This window comes from Bos taurus, chromosome 24, assembly GCF_002263795.3.
Source record: "Bos taurus isolate L1 Dominette 01449 registration number 42190680 breed Hereford chromosome 24, ARS-UCD2.0, whole genome shotgun sequence".
Taxonomy (NCBI): domain Eukaryota; kingdom Metazoa; phylum Chordata; class Mammalia; order Artiodactyla; family Bovidae; genus Bos; species Bos taurus.
The window spans coordinates 32,461,500-32,482,883 of record NC_037351.1 but is presented as its reverse complement, the minus strand read 5'-3'; the positions used below and the strand labels follow the sequence as shown (position 1 = coordinate 32,482,883).

At 41.0% G+C, this 21,384-nt stretch overlaps 1 protein-coding gene across 16 annotated transcripts in view; it reads right to left on the bottom strand.

Annotated features, from left to right (window-relative positions):
* The window catches only part of OSBPL1A (oxysterol binding protein like 1A), a 230,388-nt gene that overhangs the window by 53,612 nt on the left and 155,392 nt on the right, over positions 1 to 21,384 (bottom strand). For 8 of the 16 annotated variants that reach the window (XM_010818787.4, XM_010818786.4, XM_059881020.1 and 5 more), the window contains 3 exons: positions 15,930 to 16,062; positions 15,456 to 15,508; positions 15,191 to 15,347 (listed from right to left, as the gene is read on the bottom strand). In XM_010818787.4, the coding sequence (XP_010817089.1) occupies positions 15,191 to 15,347; positions 15,456 to 15,508; positions 15,930 to 16,062 (343 nt within the window). Of the gene's footprint in view, positions 1 to 15,190; positions 15,348 to 15,455; positions 15,509 to 15,929; positions 16,063 to 19,700; positions 19,816 to 21,384 lie in introns of those variants that run through there. The other 8 variants (XM_024984539.2, XM_002697723.7, XM_024984544.2 and 5 more) reach the window with 3 other exon arrangements.

Sequence of the window (21,384 nt, the reverse complement as noted above, 5' to 3'; positions counted from 1 at the left end):
ACATTACAGTAACTTTCTGGTACACACCCTCTCTAGAACCCCCAAATGCTACTCCTATAGAACAAAGTGAAAAACTGGCCATAAGGAAGATGTGTTTAAGAATGCTTAAAGCAGCTTTATTCAATAAAACTCCCAAGTGAGAAAAGGCCAAATGTCCATTAACAAGGATACAGAGAAACAAACTGCTCCATATTCAAAGGATGGCATTATCACTCAGCATTAAAAAAACTGAACGCTGAAACACATGACATGGATGATTCTCAGAAACACTGAGCGATTAAGACCACACTAAAAAAAAGATTACATGCAACACATTGCTGTGTTTCAAATGGATAACCAACAAGGACCTTATGTACAGCACCTGGAGCTCTGTTCATTGTTATGCAGCAGCCTGGATGGGACCAGGGTTTGAGGAAGAATGGATACATGTATGGCTGAGTTCCATCCCTGTTCACCCGAAACTATCATATTGTTAATGGCTATACTCCAATACATAGCAAAGAGTTAAAAAAAAAAAAGAGAGAGAGACCATGCACTTTCCATCCGCAATGCAGTTCAATAATAGACAAGACTAATCTATTGCGACAGAAATGAGAATGGAGGGTGGTTATGGGCGGTGGGCGGGGCGTGACCAGGAGGCAGTTACAGGGAACTTTCTGGAATGATGGAAACAGTCTACATCTTGATGGGGGGAGGGAGGGTTTGTTACATGAGTATATGAATTTGCCAAAACTCATCAAATTGTATATTTAAGAGCTTGAATTTCAAAGTATGCTAACTTGATTTCAACAAAGAAGCAAAAAGAAACTATACTGTAATTTGTTGGTTTCCCAAACTTTTTGGTCTTCAGAAATCAGATCAGTTGCTCAGTCGTGTCCAACTCTTTGTGACCCCATGAATCGCAGCACGCCAAGCCTCCCTGTCCATCACCAACTCCCGGAGTTCACCAAGACTCACGTCCATCGAGTCAGTGATGCCATCCAGCCATCTCATCCTCTGGCGTCCCCTTCTCCTCCTGCCCCCAATCCCTCCCAGCATCAGAGTCTTTTCCAATGAGTCAACTCTTCACATGAGGTGGCCAAAGTACTGGAGTTTCAGCTTTAGCATCATTCCTTCCAAAGAAATCCCAGGGCTGATCTCCTTCAGAATGGACTGGTTGGATCTCCTTGCAGTCCAAGGGACTCTCAAGAGTCTTCTCCAACACCACAGTTCAAAAGCATCAATTCTTCGGCTTAAAAATTATTTGTGGTCCCAATGAATTTTCTTTTATTGTGGATTACATCTATCACTACTTACTATATCAGAAGAAAACACACACACAGACACACACGTTTTACTTATTAACAGTAAAATAAATATGCTAACTTAAATGACATTTTTATGAAAAAAAAGTAACTGTATTGTCCAAAACAAGAATACCTTAGTAAGAAGAGTGACATTATTAAACATCTTTGCAGTCCCTTTAATGTCCGGTTTTACAGAAGACAGCTCGTTGCTCATAACTGCTCCTGCACTGAATCAGTGATGTCGCATCATCACACAGTATCTAGAAAACTCCACTGTACGGTTCTTAGTGGATAATAATTTTAAAAAGGCTAATATCTTAGTAATATTAAGAAACTTGTTTTAACCTTGTGATTCTCCCTAAAAGGGTCCTAGGGGACCCCCCTCTCCCCAACAATGGTCAAGAGACTATTTTATAGAAGCACTGGCATAGACAGTCAGCAAAGGGGCCCTCCGCTTTCCACAAGTTATCTTTAGGAAACTTTAGAACAAGTCAATTTAAAAAAACTGATTCAATAAATATGGATTGAATTTCAACTACTATAATTGATTTTGTGACTAACAGGAGGCTGGATCACAAAATACTCAAGAATGTTTACAGTTGAGATACTTCAGTTTCAAAATGTTATTTCATTTCTGGAGTCTGTTTCAATACTTTAACATTTAAATCTGGGTATAAAACAAGTTTCTCTGGCTTTGCAACTCAAACAATTTCAGCTTAAGTTGATGCAATCTGGTTTTTTCATCATGAAAATGATGCTTTCATTAAACCAAGGAAAACAGTGTTTGCCCTCCAAAGTTGATTTATGTCCATAGTCTTAAAAATGCTATCATTGTTCAGTCATGGAAGAGTAAACAAAGTTGTACTTATAATATATGTGGAGATATAAGATCTTCAAAGGCATTTTGTTTATATGAAACATTTCATAAGTGTAATATATTAGTATCAACACAAAATAACTAAAATATACCTATACAATACAATGAAATTCCTAAAATCTATCTCCATTTCAACAGAAGCAAGCTTGGATGAGTCTTAAAAAGAGACCCTATCTCTTACAACTTTTTCTTCCATGACTGATACTGTGATATACCTTCTACCAACTTCCAGACTTGAATCTGGACAAATAGAGGAGTTGCAAGTTCTCTCTGCATACCCAGAATCAGCACCTAACTTAGGGCTGAGTCAGACATACAGGTCATGGGGTTAGGTGGACAGCTGGGTATTTAATCTGCTCCTGCTGCTGCTAAGTTGCTTCAGTCGTGTCTGACTCTGTGCGACCCCATAGACGGCAGCCCACCAGGCTCCCCCTTCCCTGGGATTCTCCAGGCAGCAACACTGGAGTGGGTTGCCATTTCCTTCTCCAGTGCATGAAAGTGAAAAGTGAAAGTGAAGTTGCTCAGTCGTGTCCGACTCTTAGCGACCCCATGGATTGCAGCCTACCAGGCTCCTCCGCCCATGGGATTTTCCTGGCAAGAGTACTGGAGTGGGTGCCATTATCTTCTCCGAATCTGCTCCTAGACATCTTCAACTGAAATCACCTTTCGTTTTAGAAGAAACTCCGTACAAGTCTAAGATGAGATCCCTAAGACTAGTCCAGTGCCTTTTCAGGGACTATGCATAAAAGTCCGACAACTTGGTTTCCTATTTTAAGCTTACTGTGGTAACTTTATGTAATTATCTGATATTGCTATCTGGTTTTGCATTGTATTTTAAAGATTATTTTTCATTTTGCTCTCTTAAATTATGAAAAGCCTGTAATTGCCACTTAATAAATCTGGCTCTATATAGTAAGGAGATGAAGGTGATTATATGGCCTTGTTTTATAAGAGCTATTACTTATTTTGATTTTAATAAGTTAAAATGCATATTTAAAATTTCAAACTGCTTTCCATACTGGCTTTCTAAAATTTAGAATTCTTTGTCCAACTTCAGTAACGTAATAAATTGACTTCCTATTCTTGTTAGTTTATTACCTTTATGGGATTAAGAGGAAAGCCTACAGAAACATCATACTGCCAAGCCAACATGGACTGATGAACACATACCCAGGAAGCAGTCCTTCAGTTTAGAGAGAAGTTGGCCCCCTGGGCAACAAGAGTTCCTCATGTCAAGCCTACTGAATGGTGTTTGGCACAGCTGGCAAGAAGGCACGACATGTTAAGTTAAGGCAAACCTTACTTAGGGACAGAGTATGTATTCTCTGCTCACCTTATCTCAAAGAATTAACTAAGACTTCATGCAGTGAGGGAGCTGAACAGACGTCAACTAGTGAAAGTATAAGAGCAGGTCATGATAAGGTCATCTAAGGCCTAAAGGAAATGGTCTTAATGACAGAGAATAGACAAAATGCAGGCTGCATGCAGTACAAGTCAGAGCCCGTTTCTTCATCCCTGTCTCATCTGAAAGGCTGGCCTAAGCCCTCTTGAAGTGTGCACAGCTAAGCAGCAGAGGCAGTGAGCATGGAATCTTCCACTAACACCTTCCCACGTTCCAGAAAGGATCTAAAGCTGTTTCGCTGCCAGTAATTCTGCTGGCAGGAAATGGGAAAGCAGCCTTTCCTGACTATAACAGGAGTTTCTTGGACACTACACTAGGAAAGGTTCCATCTTAGAACCCGGGTGTGCTCCAGCTGGACTAGGAGTCTGGCAGTAGGCAGCGAGAGGTATGGCAAGACCCCAGAGCAGCCCTGAGCGCCTGATGGCAATGGTTGAGGCCAGAACCCAACTCTGGAGCAAAGCTGTGTCTAACAGGCTGCATGTCACCTGGACACTGCAGTCAAGGGCTTCAGATCCCCAAAACAAGAGTCTGGGGACTATGCAAACTGTGGTCAACAGAAAGAGAAGACACATAGAGGAGCAGATATGCACTGGATAATTAAGTATCCCTCTGCAAACACTACTCTGCCTCTTTCTGTGGCTCTGAACTTTTTTAATACCATTACTGGATAAAGAGGAAAGCCTATAGAATTGCCAAGCCAACATGGACTGATGAAAACATACCCAGGAACCAGCCCTTCAGTTTAGAGAGCAGCTGGCCCTTTAAACCACTTGCGTTTTTCTAGAATGAATATAACAGTTTGCGATCTGCTTTAGCTAGTTCAATAGCCTGATTTAACTTCCTTTTAGAGTGACCTGAGATCTTTTTGACTGCTTACCCATCAGAGGGATAGAATTTCTAAGGAGAGCTGAATTTCTGGTTCCTTCCTTCTCTGTGACACGTAACACCTTCATGGACATTATTTGACATACATGCCAGTTTCCTTTCTGATTTCTTGGAGCCCAGTAAGATACCTGTACTGCAAAGAACAGTATTCCTCTCTTTCCTAAGAAGGTTTCTTCTGCAAATAAAGATTACACAGTGTCCTCAAACACAACATTCAGGAGGAAGAAGTCTACCTCACTTTCTGAGATTTTCTTGTCCTTTCCAATAAGATAATGTCAATCATAATCCTGGGGAAAAAACCAAAATCTTGGTCTTCACTCATAATAAGAGAATGCACAGTTATTGAAGAGGAACAATTTTCATGGAACATTACACCTTTCATCATTCCTACATCCTTTGGAATATTCTACTTTGGAAGGAAGTTGGTAGACAATAGAGATTATAGGAAGAGGAATTTTTATATCTGTTTGAAATTGGCAGAATTTTCAATGCGTTCATGTGTTCTTTTGTATGCTCATGTTAATACAAGTGGAAATGTACAAAGGCCCAGAAAACGCATTCCATGTCCACTGTAATTAGTAATAGTGCCTAGCTCTGAGCCAAGAGCAGATGGGTGATTAATAAACTCTTTGGGACTATGATGTTAATTCTCTGCAAATTATTACATAAAAGAAACAAACAGAACTGCATTAATTAAAAGCTGGGACAGACTGTTTTACACTTCAGAATATCAATCCAGGAATTTGCCGAGGCATATAAATCTCTGTTCTTCTAAACATCCATGAAGACTCTAAACGTTAAGAAAAGAATAGAGGCTCTGAAGTCAGAATGGCTGGCTTGCCTGCAGGTCCTATCACTTATTTGCTAAGTGATCTTGGGCAAGTCAGTTAAACTTTCTGTGCTTCAATCTGTTCATCCGTAGAATTGAGGATATAATAATAATTGCCCTACCTATGACTCATAGCTATTCTGAGAATCGAAAGCTATGGAGTTTGTGAAAGTTATCTTATATACATCAATTTATAATCCAAAAGTACATTGGGGCCATTAATATTATGCATCTGAAGATGCAGAAGCACTCTGGGTCTGAAGTTAACACTCTACAGCCAGAAGAGAGCGGCTCCAGCAAACATTCAGACCTAGGTTCTAACATCTTGCTTCTGGACTGTGCTTTTGTGAGGCGTTGCTCAAGTCAGAGATGATGCATGGATGGGCTAAATGCTTACTAAAGCCACAAAGCTATGCTACGTCACAGAGCCAGAACCAGATGCAGAAGGAAAGTGCACTATGTTGACAGTTCTCGATTGCTTTATTATCATGGTACACTTTCACCTACTAGAATTTATCACAATCTACTTAAGGGACTCAAAGACCCAAAACATCAAAGCACAAAAGCAAGACAATATTGTGAAGGATCTGTGGTTATAAATAACCTACTTGGTTCACCCAGCCAGTCTTGCTGAAACTGGGCTTTCTCACAGCCCAGAAGCACACTGTTTCACTCCAGCTCTAGGAGGACACCAGGCTCCATCTCTTACCACTGGCTGTACCTTGCTCTAGCACAAGTCACATGACATTCCCCATATATCGTCACAGCATGCAGATCTGATGACAGTCATCTACGCTCTCCACATTTGTCAGATACAGAGGCAACGCTTCCTGCTTGAGAACCAGGATGTGTAATTAATGTGAGTCTTTTCCAGAAGAGCAAGGAATTGGCTCTGAGAATACTCACTACGGCAGAAGGGCAGCTCATGCTTAGACTTCAAATCCAGGCTGAGCATGGTGCTGCATCAACATGACTCAACAGGCTGTACTCCATGAATACGATCTGTCATGTTCTATAAGCCCGAATGCATTGTGTAAAGACTTGTGCATGAACCACATTTTCTGAAGATTTTAAAGGTACAAGCCAAAGAAACGGTTAAAGGATCTTTTTGTTTTGAAAACAAAATAACTTTCCTAATTTACATCTTGCAAATCATTATTGACATCCCTGGTAGCTCAGATGGTAAAGAGCTGGCCTGCAATGCAGGAGGCTGGGGTTTGATCCCTGGGTTGGGAAGATCTCCTGTAGAAAGAAATAGCAACCCACTCCAGTATTCTTGCCTGGGAAATCCCATGGACAGAGTAGCCTGGCAGGCTACAGTCCATGGTGTCACAGAGTTGGACATGACTGAGCGATTCAACAACAATAACAACTCCTTATTCTTATATATGGTGCTATCTAAAATAGGAAAATCTTCCTGTGTTAACAAGCACAGCAAACTATACACAAGAACTCTATGTCCCCTGAGGCTGTTTTCTCCTTCAGGCAAAATTCAGGTTGGCACAGCTCCAATGGGAGACACTTTGATGTATTTGTAAAGATCAAATCCCACAGGTCATCAAAAGCCAAGATGCCCAGTCTATGAGTTACTGTAATTAAGAAATGGGCAGAGTAAACAGAATAAGGCAGAGCATTAAAAGACTAAGCTACACTGACTATTTCCCAAGCACGCAGAACCTTGTGTTTATGTACAGGAAGAGAAGGAGGGTACATCTTCAAACAGAGTAAGATGCCAAGCAAGGAAATACATTTTATTAAATATTTAATTTCTTCTTTCTTCTGACATTCTGAGGATTATAAATGCATATAAAGCAAACTTGAAATAGAAAATGGATATTTACCTAAGAGATTCAAGAAGCCTAGCGATAGAAAAGAGAAGTAATGAGACCTCTGCAAGGGGAACGTAATATCAAGGGACTAAGGAATGAATAACAGCGCTTCAAGCCTCTAGTCGCCTCTTGTTTACACTTTTGACAACATAAGCTTACAACCAGCCACACCTTTGTAATCTTAATGAAGAAAAACTATGTTTAGATATAACCATTACTTTAAAACATCCTTATAAAATTAATGAAAAGCCACCATAAGAGATAGTTTTCCTTATTTAGCATTCAAAAGAAAATAATTGTATTTCAAAATAAACACTTTTATTTTAGCTACCTGTTTCCCTGAATATTCACTGGAAGGACTGATGCTGAAGCTGAAGTTTCAATATTTTGGCCATCTGATGCAAAGAGCTGACTCACTGGAAAAGACCCTGATGCTGGAAAAGATGGAGGGCAGGAGAAGGGGGCGAAAGAGGATGACCTGGTTGGAGGGCAACACCAACTCAACGGACGTGAGTCTGAGCGCACTCTGGGAGTTGGTGAAGGACAGGGAAGACTGATGTGCTGCAGTCCATGGGGTCGCAAAGAGTCGAAAGTGACTTAGCGACTGAACAACAACAACCCATTTCCCAAATTTCAAAGGCCAAAGTAAACTCCTAAAACCCATCCAAAGTCCTTTTCTTATGAGCTAAAAGGAAAAAAAAAAAAGTTCCATTATTTACTTTTGCTTAAGGTTTATCAGTTTTCTACTAATAACAGCACCTGAGATTTAATGAGTTAAAATCACTATGATTCCTTTGCATAGATTATCTCATTTAATTATCACAACCACCCAACAAGGTAGGTCCTGTTATTACATCCCTTTTACAGAAGAAGTTAGGTTTCAAAGTGATTACAACTTGCTTGCAGTCAGGAATGTGGTAGATATGAGATCAAACCCAAGTAACTCTTAACGGCTACAGTTTTCTAGGTCACAGTTTTCCCAAAGGACATATAGTGATAAGAGTTACATGGTAATTATCTGCTATGTGGGAGGAATTAGAGATTTTTCTAAGAATTATCTTCCCTTTTGACAAACCTGGAAAAAAATATTTTCAACTCGTATCACATACAAAAAGCTAGTAATGGTATTATAGATCAGCTAAATATTAGTAAGTTGAACACTCCTAGAAAAAAATGGGCAAGATGTATTAGCAATTCACAGGAAAAAAGTACAGAGAGATCACAGAAAGATTCTCAATCTCCCTCAATTCAGAAATGGGCACTTCCACAGAACAGGGGCTTGTTCATTACTGTAACCTCAGCACTTTGAATAGAATGCGGCATGAATAGTTGCTCAAAATATATCTGTCAAACAAATAATTTGGTACATATATATTTTTAAAAAGCAAGGGCAAGAACTGTATGCCTGCATTTTCTATCATTAGTGTGAAAAAACAAAATTGTATGGATTAATGATTGCAATTGGGAAAAGGCAGAGGAGTGGATAGTTTAAAAAGTGGAAGTTAAAATTTGCAAAATATACCCTATTACATTTCTGAATTTTGAACCACATGAATCACCAATATTTTTAAAGAGAATCATCTCTGCACACACACATACACACACACATGCATTTTTAAAGAGCTGTTGAAGAAAAACCCAACTGACTAATATCAAAGCAAACGAGACCAAAAGAATTGAAATCTGCTCATGCTGTGTGCTAAGTTGCTCAGTCATGTCCGACCCTTTGAGACCCCACGGACCGCAGCCCACCAGGCTCCTCTGTCCATGGGATTCTCCGGACAAGAATACTACCATTTCCTTCTCCAGGGGATGTTGCCGACCCAAGGATCGAACCCGTGTCTCTTGTGTCTCCTGCAAAGGCGGGCAGGTTCTCTATCATTAGCACCCAAAATTATGACTTTAATTATTAAGTATTTCGCTTAGAATTCCTAAGCATGACCAAAAGTGTACATGGAAAGAGTCTGTGTTTTTCCAACTGTGTTTTATAGATCCCCAAGCTCCCAAGAGGCGTTTTAGGGGTCAGGGGCAAGATCAGAAGATGGGCCTGTGGGCATTCAAGCCTCGGCTCTTTCTTTCAAAAGAGCAACTCCTTTTAACTGACTTTTTAAAATTGGTTGGGAAGAGGTTGAGTTCTCTAGAAAGAAGCCTCCAGGACTTCCTCAGTGGTCAAGAATCTGCCTTGTAATACAGGGTCAGAGGTTCAATCCCTGGTTGGGGAGCTAGGATCCCCCATGCCCTGGTGCAACTAAGCCCGAGTGCCCCAACTAGAGGGCTGGTGTGCTGCAACGACAGATCCTAAGTGCCACAAATAAGACCTGATGCAACCAAATACATAAATATTAAAGGAAAGAAAAAGAAACCCTCAGGAAGCCTTCAAAAAAAAAGATGCCTCCATTTTCCTAGAGTCACTCTTGGCAGTAAGTTCAGCAAGTCCACTTTGGTTTGTGAAGATAATGATTATAAATCTTGACTCACACTACCTTTTTTCCCCCTTCCTAACATAACCCCAAGTGACCACAGCCTGCCAGCTTCTTATCCTAAAGTTTTGCTTATTGTTTCAGGTTATCTTTTGAACTCTCTTTGCTGGCTGACTAACCCCCGTCTGCCAAGCCGGTAATCCCTTCTCCTGGTCAAGGAATCCCCACATATGTTTTTGCCGGAGAGAGAGGTGCTGCACGGAATCAGAGTGGCCTGCTGGCTCTTACTCCTCAGCGTTAGCCACTGTCATCCAACTTGCCAGTCTCCGTGTCCTCTGATGACAGAGTCCCGTGGTTCCAGAGACAGGATCGTGGGCGGTCTGCCCAGGCTGCAGCCCAGTGGGGGCCTGGCCCAGCTTCTCTCTTTAGAGGATACAGTACCTTCTCTCTCAACCTTCTCTCCTTGAGTTGTTACCAGTTTCCTGGTCTTGAGCACTTTTCTCACTCAGGCTAGTGACACAAGCTGGGGTCTGCTTTGTTAGTGAGCAAGGCCCCACAGGAGAGCTGTGTGAGCTTCTAGTGATACTTTTTTTTTTTTTAAATTACAGTCCTCTGCTTTCCAGAGCAAACAAGTACTCTGAGTCAGGGAGTAAAGTGAGAGCATAGAACATGGTGTCTCTGGAACCTGCATGCTTCAGTCGTGTCTGATTTTTTGTGACCCTATGGACTGGAGCACACCAAGCTCCTCTGTCAATGGAATTTCCAAGGCAAGAACACTGGAGTGGGTTGCCAAGCCCTCTTCCAGGGGATCTTCCCGACCCAGGGATCGAACCTGAGTCTCTTGTGTCTCCTGCACTGGCAGGCGAGTTTTTACCAGTAGCGCCACCTGGGAAGCCCCAGGCACTACCTCAAATCTAGCTAATTCTGGGCAAGGCTCTTACCCCTAGGTCCTTAGGTGTCTCTAGACCCCTGGTCACTACATGACAACAAGGAGCTACCCCAAATATTTCCTGACAGACAAGGGTGTTTTTCTGCCCAGGTTACCTGAGGGCCTCTGAGTGGGGTGACCTGCTAGTAACTCGACTGAGCGACTTCACTTTCACTTTTCACTTTCATGCACTGGAGAAGGACATGGCAACCCACTCCAGTGTTCTTGCCTGGAGAATCCCAGGGACGGCGGAGTCTGGTGGGCTGCTGTCTATGGGGTCGCACAGAGTCAGACACTACTGAAGCGACTTAGTAGTAGTAGTAGTGCTCAGTAATGCCTCGCTCTTTGCCACCCATTGGACTGCAAATCCTCTGTCCATGGGATTTTCCAGGCAAGAATATGGACTAGCGTGCTATTTCCTTCTCCAGGGGATCTTCCCAATCCAGGAACTGAACCCATGTCTCCTGCTTTGACAGGTGGATTCTTTACTGCTGAGCCACCAGAGAAGTTCAGGTGGGTTTGTACTACTGATAAAATATATCGGAAGCTGAATAACTTTTATTCACAACTAACAACATTTTCTCAGTATTTCTTGGCAGACTGTCTTAGCTTATATTCTCAACATTTTTGTTTGACTTCAACATGTCAGGATATTTTTCACATACAGAAAACAGCTGTTATTCGGTCACCTAATAATTCTAAAGCAGTCACGAGGGATAAACCAAGGGTAAACTAAGGGATTGCCTGGAGTCTGAATCTACCATTTCGGCAAACTAAACATTTAAGATTCTTGGCCACATTTATGAAAGAATGCAAGGCTTTCATTCAGGTAAATACATCAAGAACAAGTACATTAATTAGAGTCAGATAAAACTTAATCCCTATCACATTTCTGTTGTAAAAAACCCTTCTGTATTTTAAAATTGCAAAGGTATTTTTACATTTTCTTACGAAAATTTTATTAAGTTCTGGCCTTACACATTTATGTTTGGTTCAGCTAGAATTTAATTTATATTTGTGAAATAGAGGGCCATTTCTTTTTTTTTTTTTTTTTCCTGTATTAAATGACTCTCCCAGCAGCCCTAACCTAACAGCCCATTTTTCCCTCCCCAATCTTCTATGTTGCCTCTCTTACATATACCAGGTTTCCTTTTATGTCTGGGTCTTTGGACCTTTTACTTTCATTCTTCAGATCAGTCTTGCCTGCAGGACAATTCTGCACTAAAGATTTGTAATCAACTTGGCATTTAGTTAGGCAAATGCCTTCCCTCCCTGAAACCAGGTTCTTGAGCAGTACCTTGGCTCCTCAAAGCCCTCTGAGCTTAAAGAGACAGCTCAGAATCCATTTTTCAACTTCCAAGGTAAAGTGCAACTTTAATTAAAAGCATGTTTGAGTCTATAGATCAATTTGGTAAATCAAACTTATGACAATGACTTTTTCTTCTTGGTGAGTTTTATATCTTTCAGTATTTATTTCAAGGTAAGTGACTTTTTAATAAATACTCTAAAATCAACCTCCACCCCCAGTTTTAACTGCAGTTTCTGTCTGTTGATGGTGCACAGAAATGTATTAATAGTTAGCTGACTTTGCAGCAAAGCAACCTTGCCAAACTTTCATAGTAACTATAATGATTTGTCTGTAGACATCTATGGTTCTGTTTATTTCTAAATCTGAGGGCTGTGTTATGTCTCTAGCTATGGCCTCCAAACAATGTTGAACAGAAAAGATGATGGCAGGCATCCTTCTCTTATTCCTGAAATTAGAACTGTTGTTTATAGTTCATTATCAAGTATTTATTTGTTCCAACTTTTAACCAGATTAAAGGAGTTCTCTTCCATTTGTAATTTGCTAATGTTTATTAATCATGAATGACTAATTTCATTGAATGTTTTTTCTTTATTAGGATGATCCCAGGCTTTTATCTTTTAATCTAGTAATACTGGGAATACCATTTATAGCATCATAACATGAATCCAACATTTCAGATTCTGACTAACCTGTTCTACATTAGTATCTTTTACATTATATATATCCAGATTAGATAAATATCAGTATCTTTACCAATTACACCAACTTAGGTCAAACTCCTAAAACGTTAGAGGAGGAGAGCTCAGAATAAGTGTAATAAATTGGGCCCAAGACTAGAGAACTGATCCCACAGAACACAGACCACCGAGATGACAAGAAGCCCTATAAACATAAACCTGACCAGTATGGTGAAAGCTAGCTTTCCCCAAGGCAACTCAATGTATTTTCTGGAAAAAAGTGCCACCAAAACAAAGCATTTATTTTGTGTGTTTTCTATCTCCGCAGTATTTTTGGTTCTAGGTCTTAAACCAGTCTCTGATTCTTTCTGTTGATATTTCTCTACAACTAACCTAAAAGCCCAAAGACAGCACAGAACCACAGAAAAGATCAATGGCCAGCAGAGTACACAGCCTATCAGTAATTCAGAGTGAATTAAAAAACACAAAATACTTGTTTCCCACAAGTCTAATCATATCAAAAGACACTGTAGAAGTTTCCTAAACTTCAATATGGTAGAAAAATCATGTTTTCAAGATTTCAGTTAGCAATCACAAGACTTTCAGAGTGAGAGGAGAACTCAGTTCATTTAGTCCAAATTTTTATTTAAGAGATGACTTAATTTACCTAGTCAACAGATGAATTATTTTTGTGGTAATCATCACGTAGGATGGATTAAAGATTCATAATATCTTTATTTTAATTATCTTAGAAATAAACTCAATGAGTCTGGCATACCTTGTTTTACATTAAATGACCACGACATAGGCCTTACAGCTTATGATTCTCTGGGTCAGAGATTTTTCACACTGCACTCCATGATGTCATCCTATGAGAATGGGGTGGAAAAGGGAACAAGAGGGCAGAGGTTCTCCAGAGTTCAGCAAATCGTTGTTGAGGAGGAGAGTAAACAGTTAAAAGAGGGCACTTACACTGACTGCCGCCCGTGTGGTTGGCGCTCTCGCCCGTGTGGTGGGCACTCTCCCAGGGACTTTCTGCTGACACCCCAGAGAGGAAGAGGAATAGGGTCTGCAGTGGCTTCATGTATTATATTTGGGGGGAACCTGCTGCTTCCATAATCCATACTACAGAAAGTAAAGCCTGAGTACTTCTGTTGGCTAAGAACATGAAATAGGTAAGGTGATTTCAAGCACAGCAGGAGACGGGAGGCCGGGGGGAGTTTAAGGGGAGAGACTTCCACATCTGTGCCATTCTGGGTTGGACTAATAAGAGAGAACACAGACTATGTGAATATAGTATTAATATAATAAATTTGTCAGATGCAAAATAACTCCTGTTATGATGCATTATGGCACACACACAAACAGGCTCCCGGGCTTTTGAAAAGCCAAGAAATTCCCCCTTCAGCCATAGTCTCTGACAGCATCTAGTAAGCACAGCGTTCCTTCTGATATCTTAATGATTCTATCGACGACTTGTGTACTTCTTTGAACATTCTAAACATTTTTCCTGTGTCGTCACTAGACTGTCATGATGTATGTTAAACAGTTAAAGGCTGTCTTCTCTTTAGAGACCAGGAAACTGAGATCTGCTGGGTTTCCATTTAGGTACTTCATGGCCTGCACAGAACTGAGTCCCAGACCACAAAGGAGAGGACAGCAACTGCAGCACAGAGTCAGGATGGGCCCTCGCGGCTCACGATATCAGCTGCCGTGATGACCTCCATCAAAAGATAACCATCAACGAGCACGTTTAGAGGACACCCTCTAACTGCACAGAAGGAAACTCTGTTTTCTAAAACTCACTGATTTTTTTCAAATAAGTACAAAGAAAAAACATTCCTTGTTAACATGGGGCAGATACATATCAGAAGTGCTGAGTACCATTTTTCAGTACAACAACAGTTGAGACCAATGGTAGCCAGAATCCTATGCAGAAACGAAGTTAAAGCTATACAAATCTATAAATATTAAACAAGAGTAAAAAACTATCTTGTAGAAATTAGTAACTACTTATCCCCAAAGTGCTTTTTACAATGACAACAGAATATAGTTTTCACTGACAATTTGATAAAATATTGTACCCTATGAATACCGGCATTTACACAAGGCATTGTGCCTATAAACTTGTGTGAAACCAGAGAACTCAAGTGTCTGTGACACCTCATTAAACTGGGACAATCTCTAGGACTAAATCATCAAGGGAATAAAAAAACAATACTAATGTTATTAGACACTATTAAAGGGCTATGTTCAACAAACCCCAGGTCTTAATAAAAGTCTTTGTTTAAATGTAACTAAACTGTTTCAATAGGCAGGCAATATTACCATCTATTCTTAATAAAACCAACACGAAGATCAAATGACAAGAAACTAAAATAGCATTGAGAGGCAGAGTCATAAAAGATGCATGCTCAAAAAAAGGAAGCCAGCATCATTTTCAACAGGGAGCTCTGAAGAGCCTTTCTAAATAGCCAGTTGAAGGATTTACGGTTCCCTAAAATCATGGTAGCCAAAACCACATTTTGTATTTAGTTCCTGCAATGACAGCTGATGATGTTCTTTCTGTAAATGGACAAAGTATTTAAGCCAAATCCTTTCCTTGAGGTGCTAGAGCAATATAAATGTTCAGCAGAGAGAAAAAAGCAAAAAAAAAAAAAACGAGGAGACAGCCACACACTTTGGTTTACAAACCCAAATGCGCTTGAGAACAGAGGCGGCAGTGATGGCTGGGAAAGGCCCTCCTACCTGTGTTTTTTGATGCCATTGGAGAGCGCGTCTCCACCACCACAGTCCTTGCCTTCGGACATTCTGTGCTGTCTACTGCTCGGGGGTTCTGCTTCCTCGTCAAAGGAGTGCGCGGTCACTGCTTCCAGTCTGCTCAGGGACCCTTCGGACTCGGAATCTATGACAGAGCAGGTTCACAGTCAGTGAACTGGGCTTTGGTGCGAGGCTGCCGTAACAATGGATTCCCTCCCTTCATGCATCAGGCTTTGAAACTTAAGCAGCCTACTTTGTCCTTCAAACAATCCAGCCGTTACCTCCTCCTCAGGGATTTCAGAGAACCTGCACCCAGTAAGGCGAAAGGGGATTTAGAAAACGGATACAGGATCATATAAACTTACAACTAAACAGATTTCATACATTAAAAGAGACTTTACAAAGATTACCTAATTCTTTAAGAAATTGTATTCAGTGGTGTCCCCCCTAAAAGAAGTTGTTTTTTTCCTTCCCTTTTCAAAGCACTTTAAACATAACTTTGAAAAAGCATTTTTTAAACATTCATATATAAAGAAAAAGTTACAGTTGGCTGTACTTGGGGAAAGCATACATTTCATGATACTAGAGGTGCAAAGGTAATTTTTAAATACTTAAAAAAACACTTCTGGTTTTTATATTACTTAAATTCTCAACAGCAACAGCCTGAAGTAGCCATAGAGAATCTAACTATGAGGCAGGCGTTTTTAGGAATGAAAATGCCACATACCCAACTGCCTGTGTATTGAGCGTGGAGCCATCTGCCTGATTGGGAATAGCAGGACAACTTCTTTTCATACAATACGGTGTAGTGTTTAGGCACACACATGTCCTTCCTTTCCTTTCAGCATCTCCAGGGTGCTCTGGGCATGAGGAAGGAGGACTATGGTGTTAGTGAGCGTGCTGATGCTCTCCTGGTTTGTTAGTTGGGTTTTCTGACTCTTTAACATTCTGCATATATATAAATATAACATATACATGCATATATAAATATAACACATATATGCATATATATATAATATTCTGCATAATGTTCAAAGTAGCAGCCACTTAATCTCCAAGAGACTTTGAAAGAGGCCTACGTTTATATTAATAAGTAAATTCCAGATAACGTGCAACTGTCCTTCAGCAGATGACCATACAAATAACTGTCCTCTGCTCTAGGAAGGCCTCCTACATACATGCAAGCAAACGCCCTATTTAAATAAAAGTTTCACCCATCTGCCTAGTATGTATTATGGTGCTCAGGAAATCGTACTTTCTCTTCCCACTACCACACTCTGCAATTCAGCCCAAATCACGGGCCCTTCTTTATATCACATTAGAATCGATTAGTAACGATTGCTGGACAGCTGCAGGTTGCACAGCGCACCTTAAACTCTGGACCCTCGGAATGGTGCAAGTTATCTGCCCAAAAGACTCAGTACTAGGGAAGTCATCTTTACTTTCTGTAAATACAGCTTTGTCCTGACATATACCATATAGTAATGAAAAATATTTTAATGTTAAGTTTAAGGGATATTTCTTTCATTGTCAATTTTGGCAGGCAGTAACATTTTATTGCAAAACACTGAAAACCTGCATAGCCAGTGACAGGAGACAGTCATTCCTTTGATGAAATAAGCAGCTGCTAAAATTATAATAAAATAGAAAAATACTTTTAACATAATGTTAAGACAAAAAAAAATCAGGCTACCATTTTACAACTCTAAAATACAAGCAAAAAAAAATTAATTTTATTCTGCCTTAAAGAAAAAACCATTCTGGTTCAGGTAAACAGGTTAAATGTCCAAACGAGAACAGTGAAGCGACAGAAGTCTGTCCTGGGCACAGTGAGGCCAAGAGGGGAAGAGTCCATTTGCTGGGGCAGGCAAAGGATACAGGAGAGGTGCTATCTCCCCAAAATTGGATTCACATCTCAGTGGGTGTCAAGCAGAAAGAGACAACCAAGCCAGAGAGCGGGAGAAGAAAGGAGTTTTTGACTGCAGCAGATAAAGAAAACACCAGGGATCTTTCTCAAGGCAATGTCTCCCCAACACCAAAACAAGGAAAGTTCTAAGCTAAGTGCACACATCTGCATGAAGCGGGCTGGGCAGTATATGGGTATTCATGAAGGGGTCTTGAGCACAGGAGAAATTCTGCACCGAACTGGGGCAAAGGTTGACAAGAGCCCAAGCTTCAGCTGACTGAAGTTATGAGGGTCAGAAAAGGCCAAGAGCATCTTTCCTTAGGTTCCAGTTGATCTTGTGGTTGAGGGCTCAAGGCAGAGAGAGGGGTGTTGGAATTCTATACAAGAGCTCAAAGTGCTTCAGGCTAATGTTTACTTTGAAAACAGAACTGGGAGTCTTTACAACTGATTTATTAACTTTGTTACTGTCACTTCTCTTGCCTGATAACAGTTCTGTTTCGTTTCCTTTGATCATTAATTACTGAGACCTACTCAAGGGCAAGCATTTCAGGCCAGGCTTAGCTCTTCCTCTGCGGCTCAGCTGGTAAAGAATCTTCCTGCAATACGGGAGACCTGGGTTCCACCCCTGGGCTGGGAAGATCCCTTGGAGAAGGGAATGGCTACCCACACCAGTATTCTGGCCTGGAGAATCCCATGGACTGTACAGCCCATGGGGCCGCAAAGAGTCGGACGCGACTGAGCGACTTTCACTTTAGATCACAAAACAGCTTAGGCCCAGAAAAGCTTCTCTTACATCAAGAAAGCCATGCCCAGTTTGGTTCATTTTCTCTGGGCACCAGCCCCCTCGCCTTAGCTGCCTACAATGGTATGGCAAGTAAGTCTCAAAACAATGAACGTTGTGCTCAGAGAGGAGTTTTCAGAGGAAGCAGCATGAGGCACAACCCGGACCCAAGAGGTGACAGTGGTCTTGAGGGGTAGACCGGGGTGGTTTGTTCACTTCTACATATTCCTATTTGTTTCATGTGAAAAAAGAATCTCAAGTGCCAAATAAAATAATTTTGCCTTTATTGGTTAGTATTAGTCAAGATGCATTGTTACTTTATAATTTAGATGTCAGGAAAACCAAAAGGCACTGAAGCAAAACCTTCAAGCATTTATTGAACATCACTCTGCACAGGATACTGTGTTTGCTATTGAAGGGATACAAATCGTAAGACAGGGACAAATCTACCTCAAAAGAAAATTCTTAACAAAAAGCAGATAGATACACAGTAAACACTAAACAAGAGGTAAGGCAGAAAGAGCTGCTGCGAAGAAGTAAAGACTTCACTCAAAGTAAGATTTCACCTTACTGAACACCAGCTGGAGACCAGCCACCTTCACCCAAGCATGGGAGCGCTATGCTTACCCCTAGAGACACTCTGTCAGATGACAGTATAGACTCTGATCACTCCACTCGACTTCCTCTTTCTGCCCCTCTCCTAGGCTCTCTCTCTCCCTGCTCCTCCTCCCAACCCTTACTTCTCTCTTCCATGCTCCCAACCTCCTTCTCCCTCTAATAGAATCAGGCTATGCCCACCCTTCCCCTGAAGGGCTCTACCAAAGGTCACCAACTACCTCCATATTGCAAAGTCAGTCCAGTGATCATTTGTAAATTCTTATGGTGACTCATCTACCACAGCTGACACTGCTTAATTCATTCTCCTTCTTTATCTTGTGCAAGGCATGGTAGGATTCAAGGAACAGTAAGATCTGGTCCCTGTCCCCCATTAAGCAGAGGCAGACTGTTTTGTGAACACGTGAGTTCAGTGAATTTTTTTTCCTGGTGCCGGAACAGAAGTCTGCACGGGGGCACTGGGTCACAGAAGCAGCATCAGCCATCCTCACCCAGTGAGGGACCGGGTGTCTGGAGAAGATTGTGACTGATGGTTGAGCTGAGTAAGCTGACAAGGAGTAAGAGTGGGGGTGGGGGAGAGAGTGACAATAGAGGAACTGTTCTGAGCAAAGGGAACGGACAGTCCACGGCAGGGAGAACAGAACATTCGGGGAGGTGAGAGTGGACGACATCAGAAAGCAGTGGTGATGGGGCAGCTGGGTGGACACGAAGCCATGACTCAGCCATGAAGCTGACCACTCAGGCTGAACAAAAATCAGGGGCAGGCAGTGGGACAAGGAGGGAATAAATTGAAGCAGGAACAGGGTAGTACCCTAGTACCTGCCATGAGGTTCTTACACCTGCTAGAAGCAAATCGCCAGGTCATCTCTAAGTGTTCTAGCTTCAGAGGCAAAGAAGGAAAGGAGATCAATGACATGATTCACAGTGTCCTCGAGATAAAAACTTGTTGACTGAGAACAAAAAGCTCAGCTGCTAATAAGAACCTACTATATAGCACAGGGAACTCTACTCAATGCTCTGTGGTGACCCAAATGTGAAGAAAATCCAAGTAAGAGGGATACACATATATGTATAGTCGATTCATTTTGTTGTACAGCTGAAACTAACAACACTGTAAAACAACTATACTTCAATAAATATAAAAGTTCAAAAACTCAGTTACTTCTAGTACTATGTATATAGTATGACATACTTACTTTGTTGGCAATAAGGGTGTTGTTTAGTTGTTAAATCGTGTCGAACTCTTTAGCAATCCCATGGACTGTAGCCCGCCAGCCTCCTCTGTCCATGGGATTCTCCAGGCAAGAATACTAGAGTGGGTTGTCATTTCCTTCTCCAGGAGATCTTCCAAATCCAAAGATGGAACCCGTGTCTCCTGCACTGGCAGGCAGATTCTTTACCACTGAGCCAAGCCCACTGGCAATAGAGAGCCAACCTCAACTTCTATGCCTTCACATGATAGGTATGAGTCATACCCATCTGCCTCCAGCAAAGCATCATTTCATTTGCAGACCCACAGATTCAGATATATTTAAATTCAAACATGTTTACCTAAGTAGCAAAGAGGTCACAAACACTGTGGAGGTTTATTAAGAAGGCGAAGCCTGCCTATAAGATTAATTTTCAAGTGACAGATCTTAGTGCAACTAAGGTGATAATTCAATCTTAAAACATCAGGTTTTTCAATTTTGCCTGAACATACAAGTATCAAATAGGACAGACATTATCTACCATTTCGTGTTACTGGGCAACACATTAATGCCTTAGTGGAAAGTATCAAGTATTAGAAAGACTGTGCTTAACGTGTCATATGGTGGTCACGATAGTAATAGAATACTGTACATGCTTTAAAAACAAACAGGGCCATGGAGGTGGGGAGTTACTGGTTAGTGGGTACAGTTTCATTTGGGGGATGATGGGAAAGTTCTGCCAATGGATGGCACTGTTGGTTGCACAATAATGTACTTGATGCAACTGAACTATGTGCTTAAAAATGGCTAAAATGGTATATACATGACATATGTCAAGTTGCTCCGACTCTTTGCAATCCCATGGACTGTAGCCTACCAGGCTCCTCCATCCATGGAATTCTCCAGGCAAGAGTACTGGAGTGGGTTGCTATTTCCTTCTCCAGGGGATCTTCCCAACCTGGGGATCAAACCCAGGTCTCCCGCATTGCAGGCAGACGTTTTACCATCTGAGCTACCAGGGAAGCCCATACACTATGTGTATTTTACCATAATAAAACCAAAATGAAACTCAAACAAGCAAACAAAAACCTGTCAAGCCAAAGCCACATATCTATCATGCTAGATGTATGGACTATATTCTCGTTCTGTCATCTCTCACCTCAATGCCAATGACAAAACAAAGCCACAGAGACATACAGCAATCTTGATGGATTTGTATACAGGTGTATTTTTAAACACAGCAGCAGAAACTTTAACAAAATCCATAGTGAGATTTCTGACAAAATTAGTCTTTCACTCTTCCTTCTGTTTCCCACAAGATAAATGCTCTAGTCTGTGTACAAGCATTTAAGGCAGACAAAATTCTCTGCCTGATTAACTTCCCAATTAAATCAACAGTCTTAGTAGAAAGTTTGTTTACAAATCTCTGATGGCCCAGATCTTTAAAGCTCTGTCCAAGTGGGGACTTAAAATTATTTCTAACACATCTATCCCCTTTCAACCAAACAGCATGGAAGCCAATGGCTGTGACTGGGTTAACTTGGCTTTGGAAACTTCGCTCATCAAGTTGTATAAGGTGTACAACTTGTATGTCAATCATATCTCAATAAAGTGGCTTAAAAAAAACCCTTCACATGAAGAGGATCATTACCTCTATATTTCTGAGTTATTCCTATTAAAAGGCTGAAAG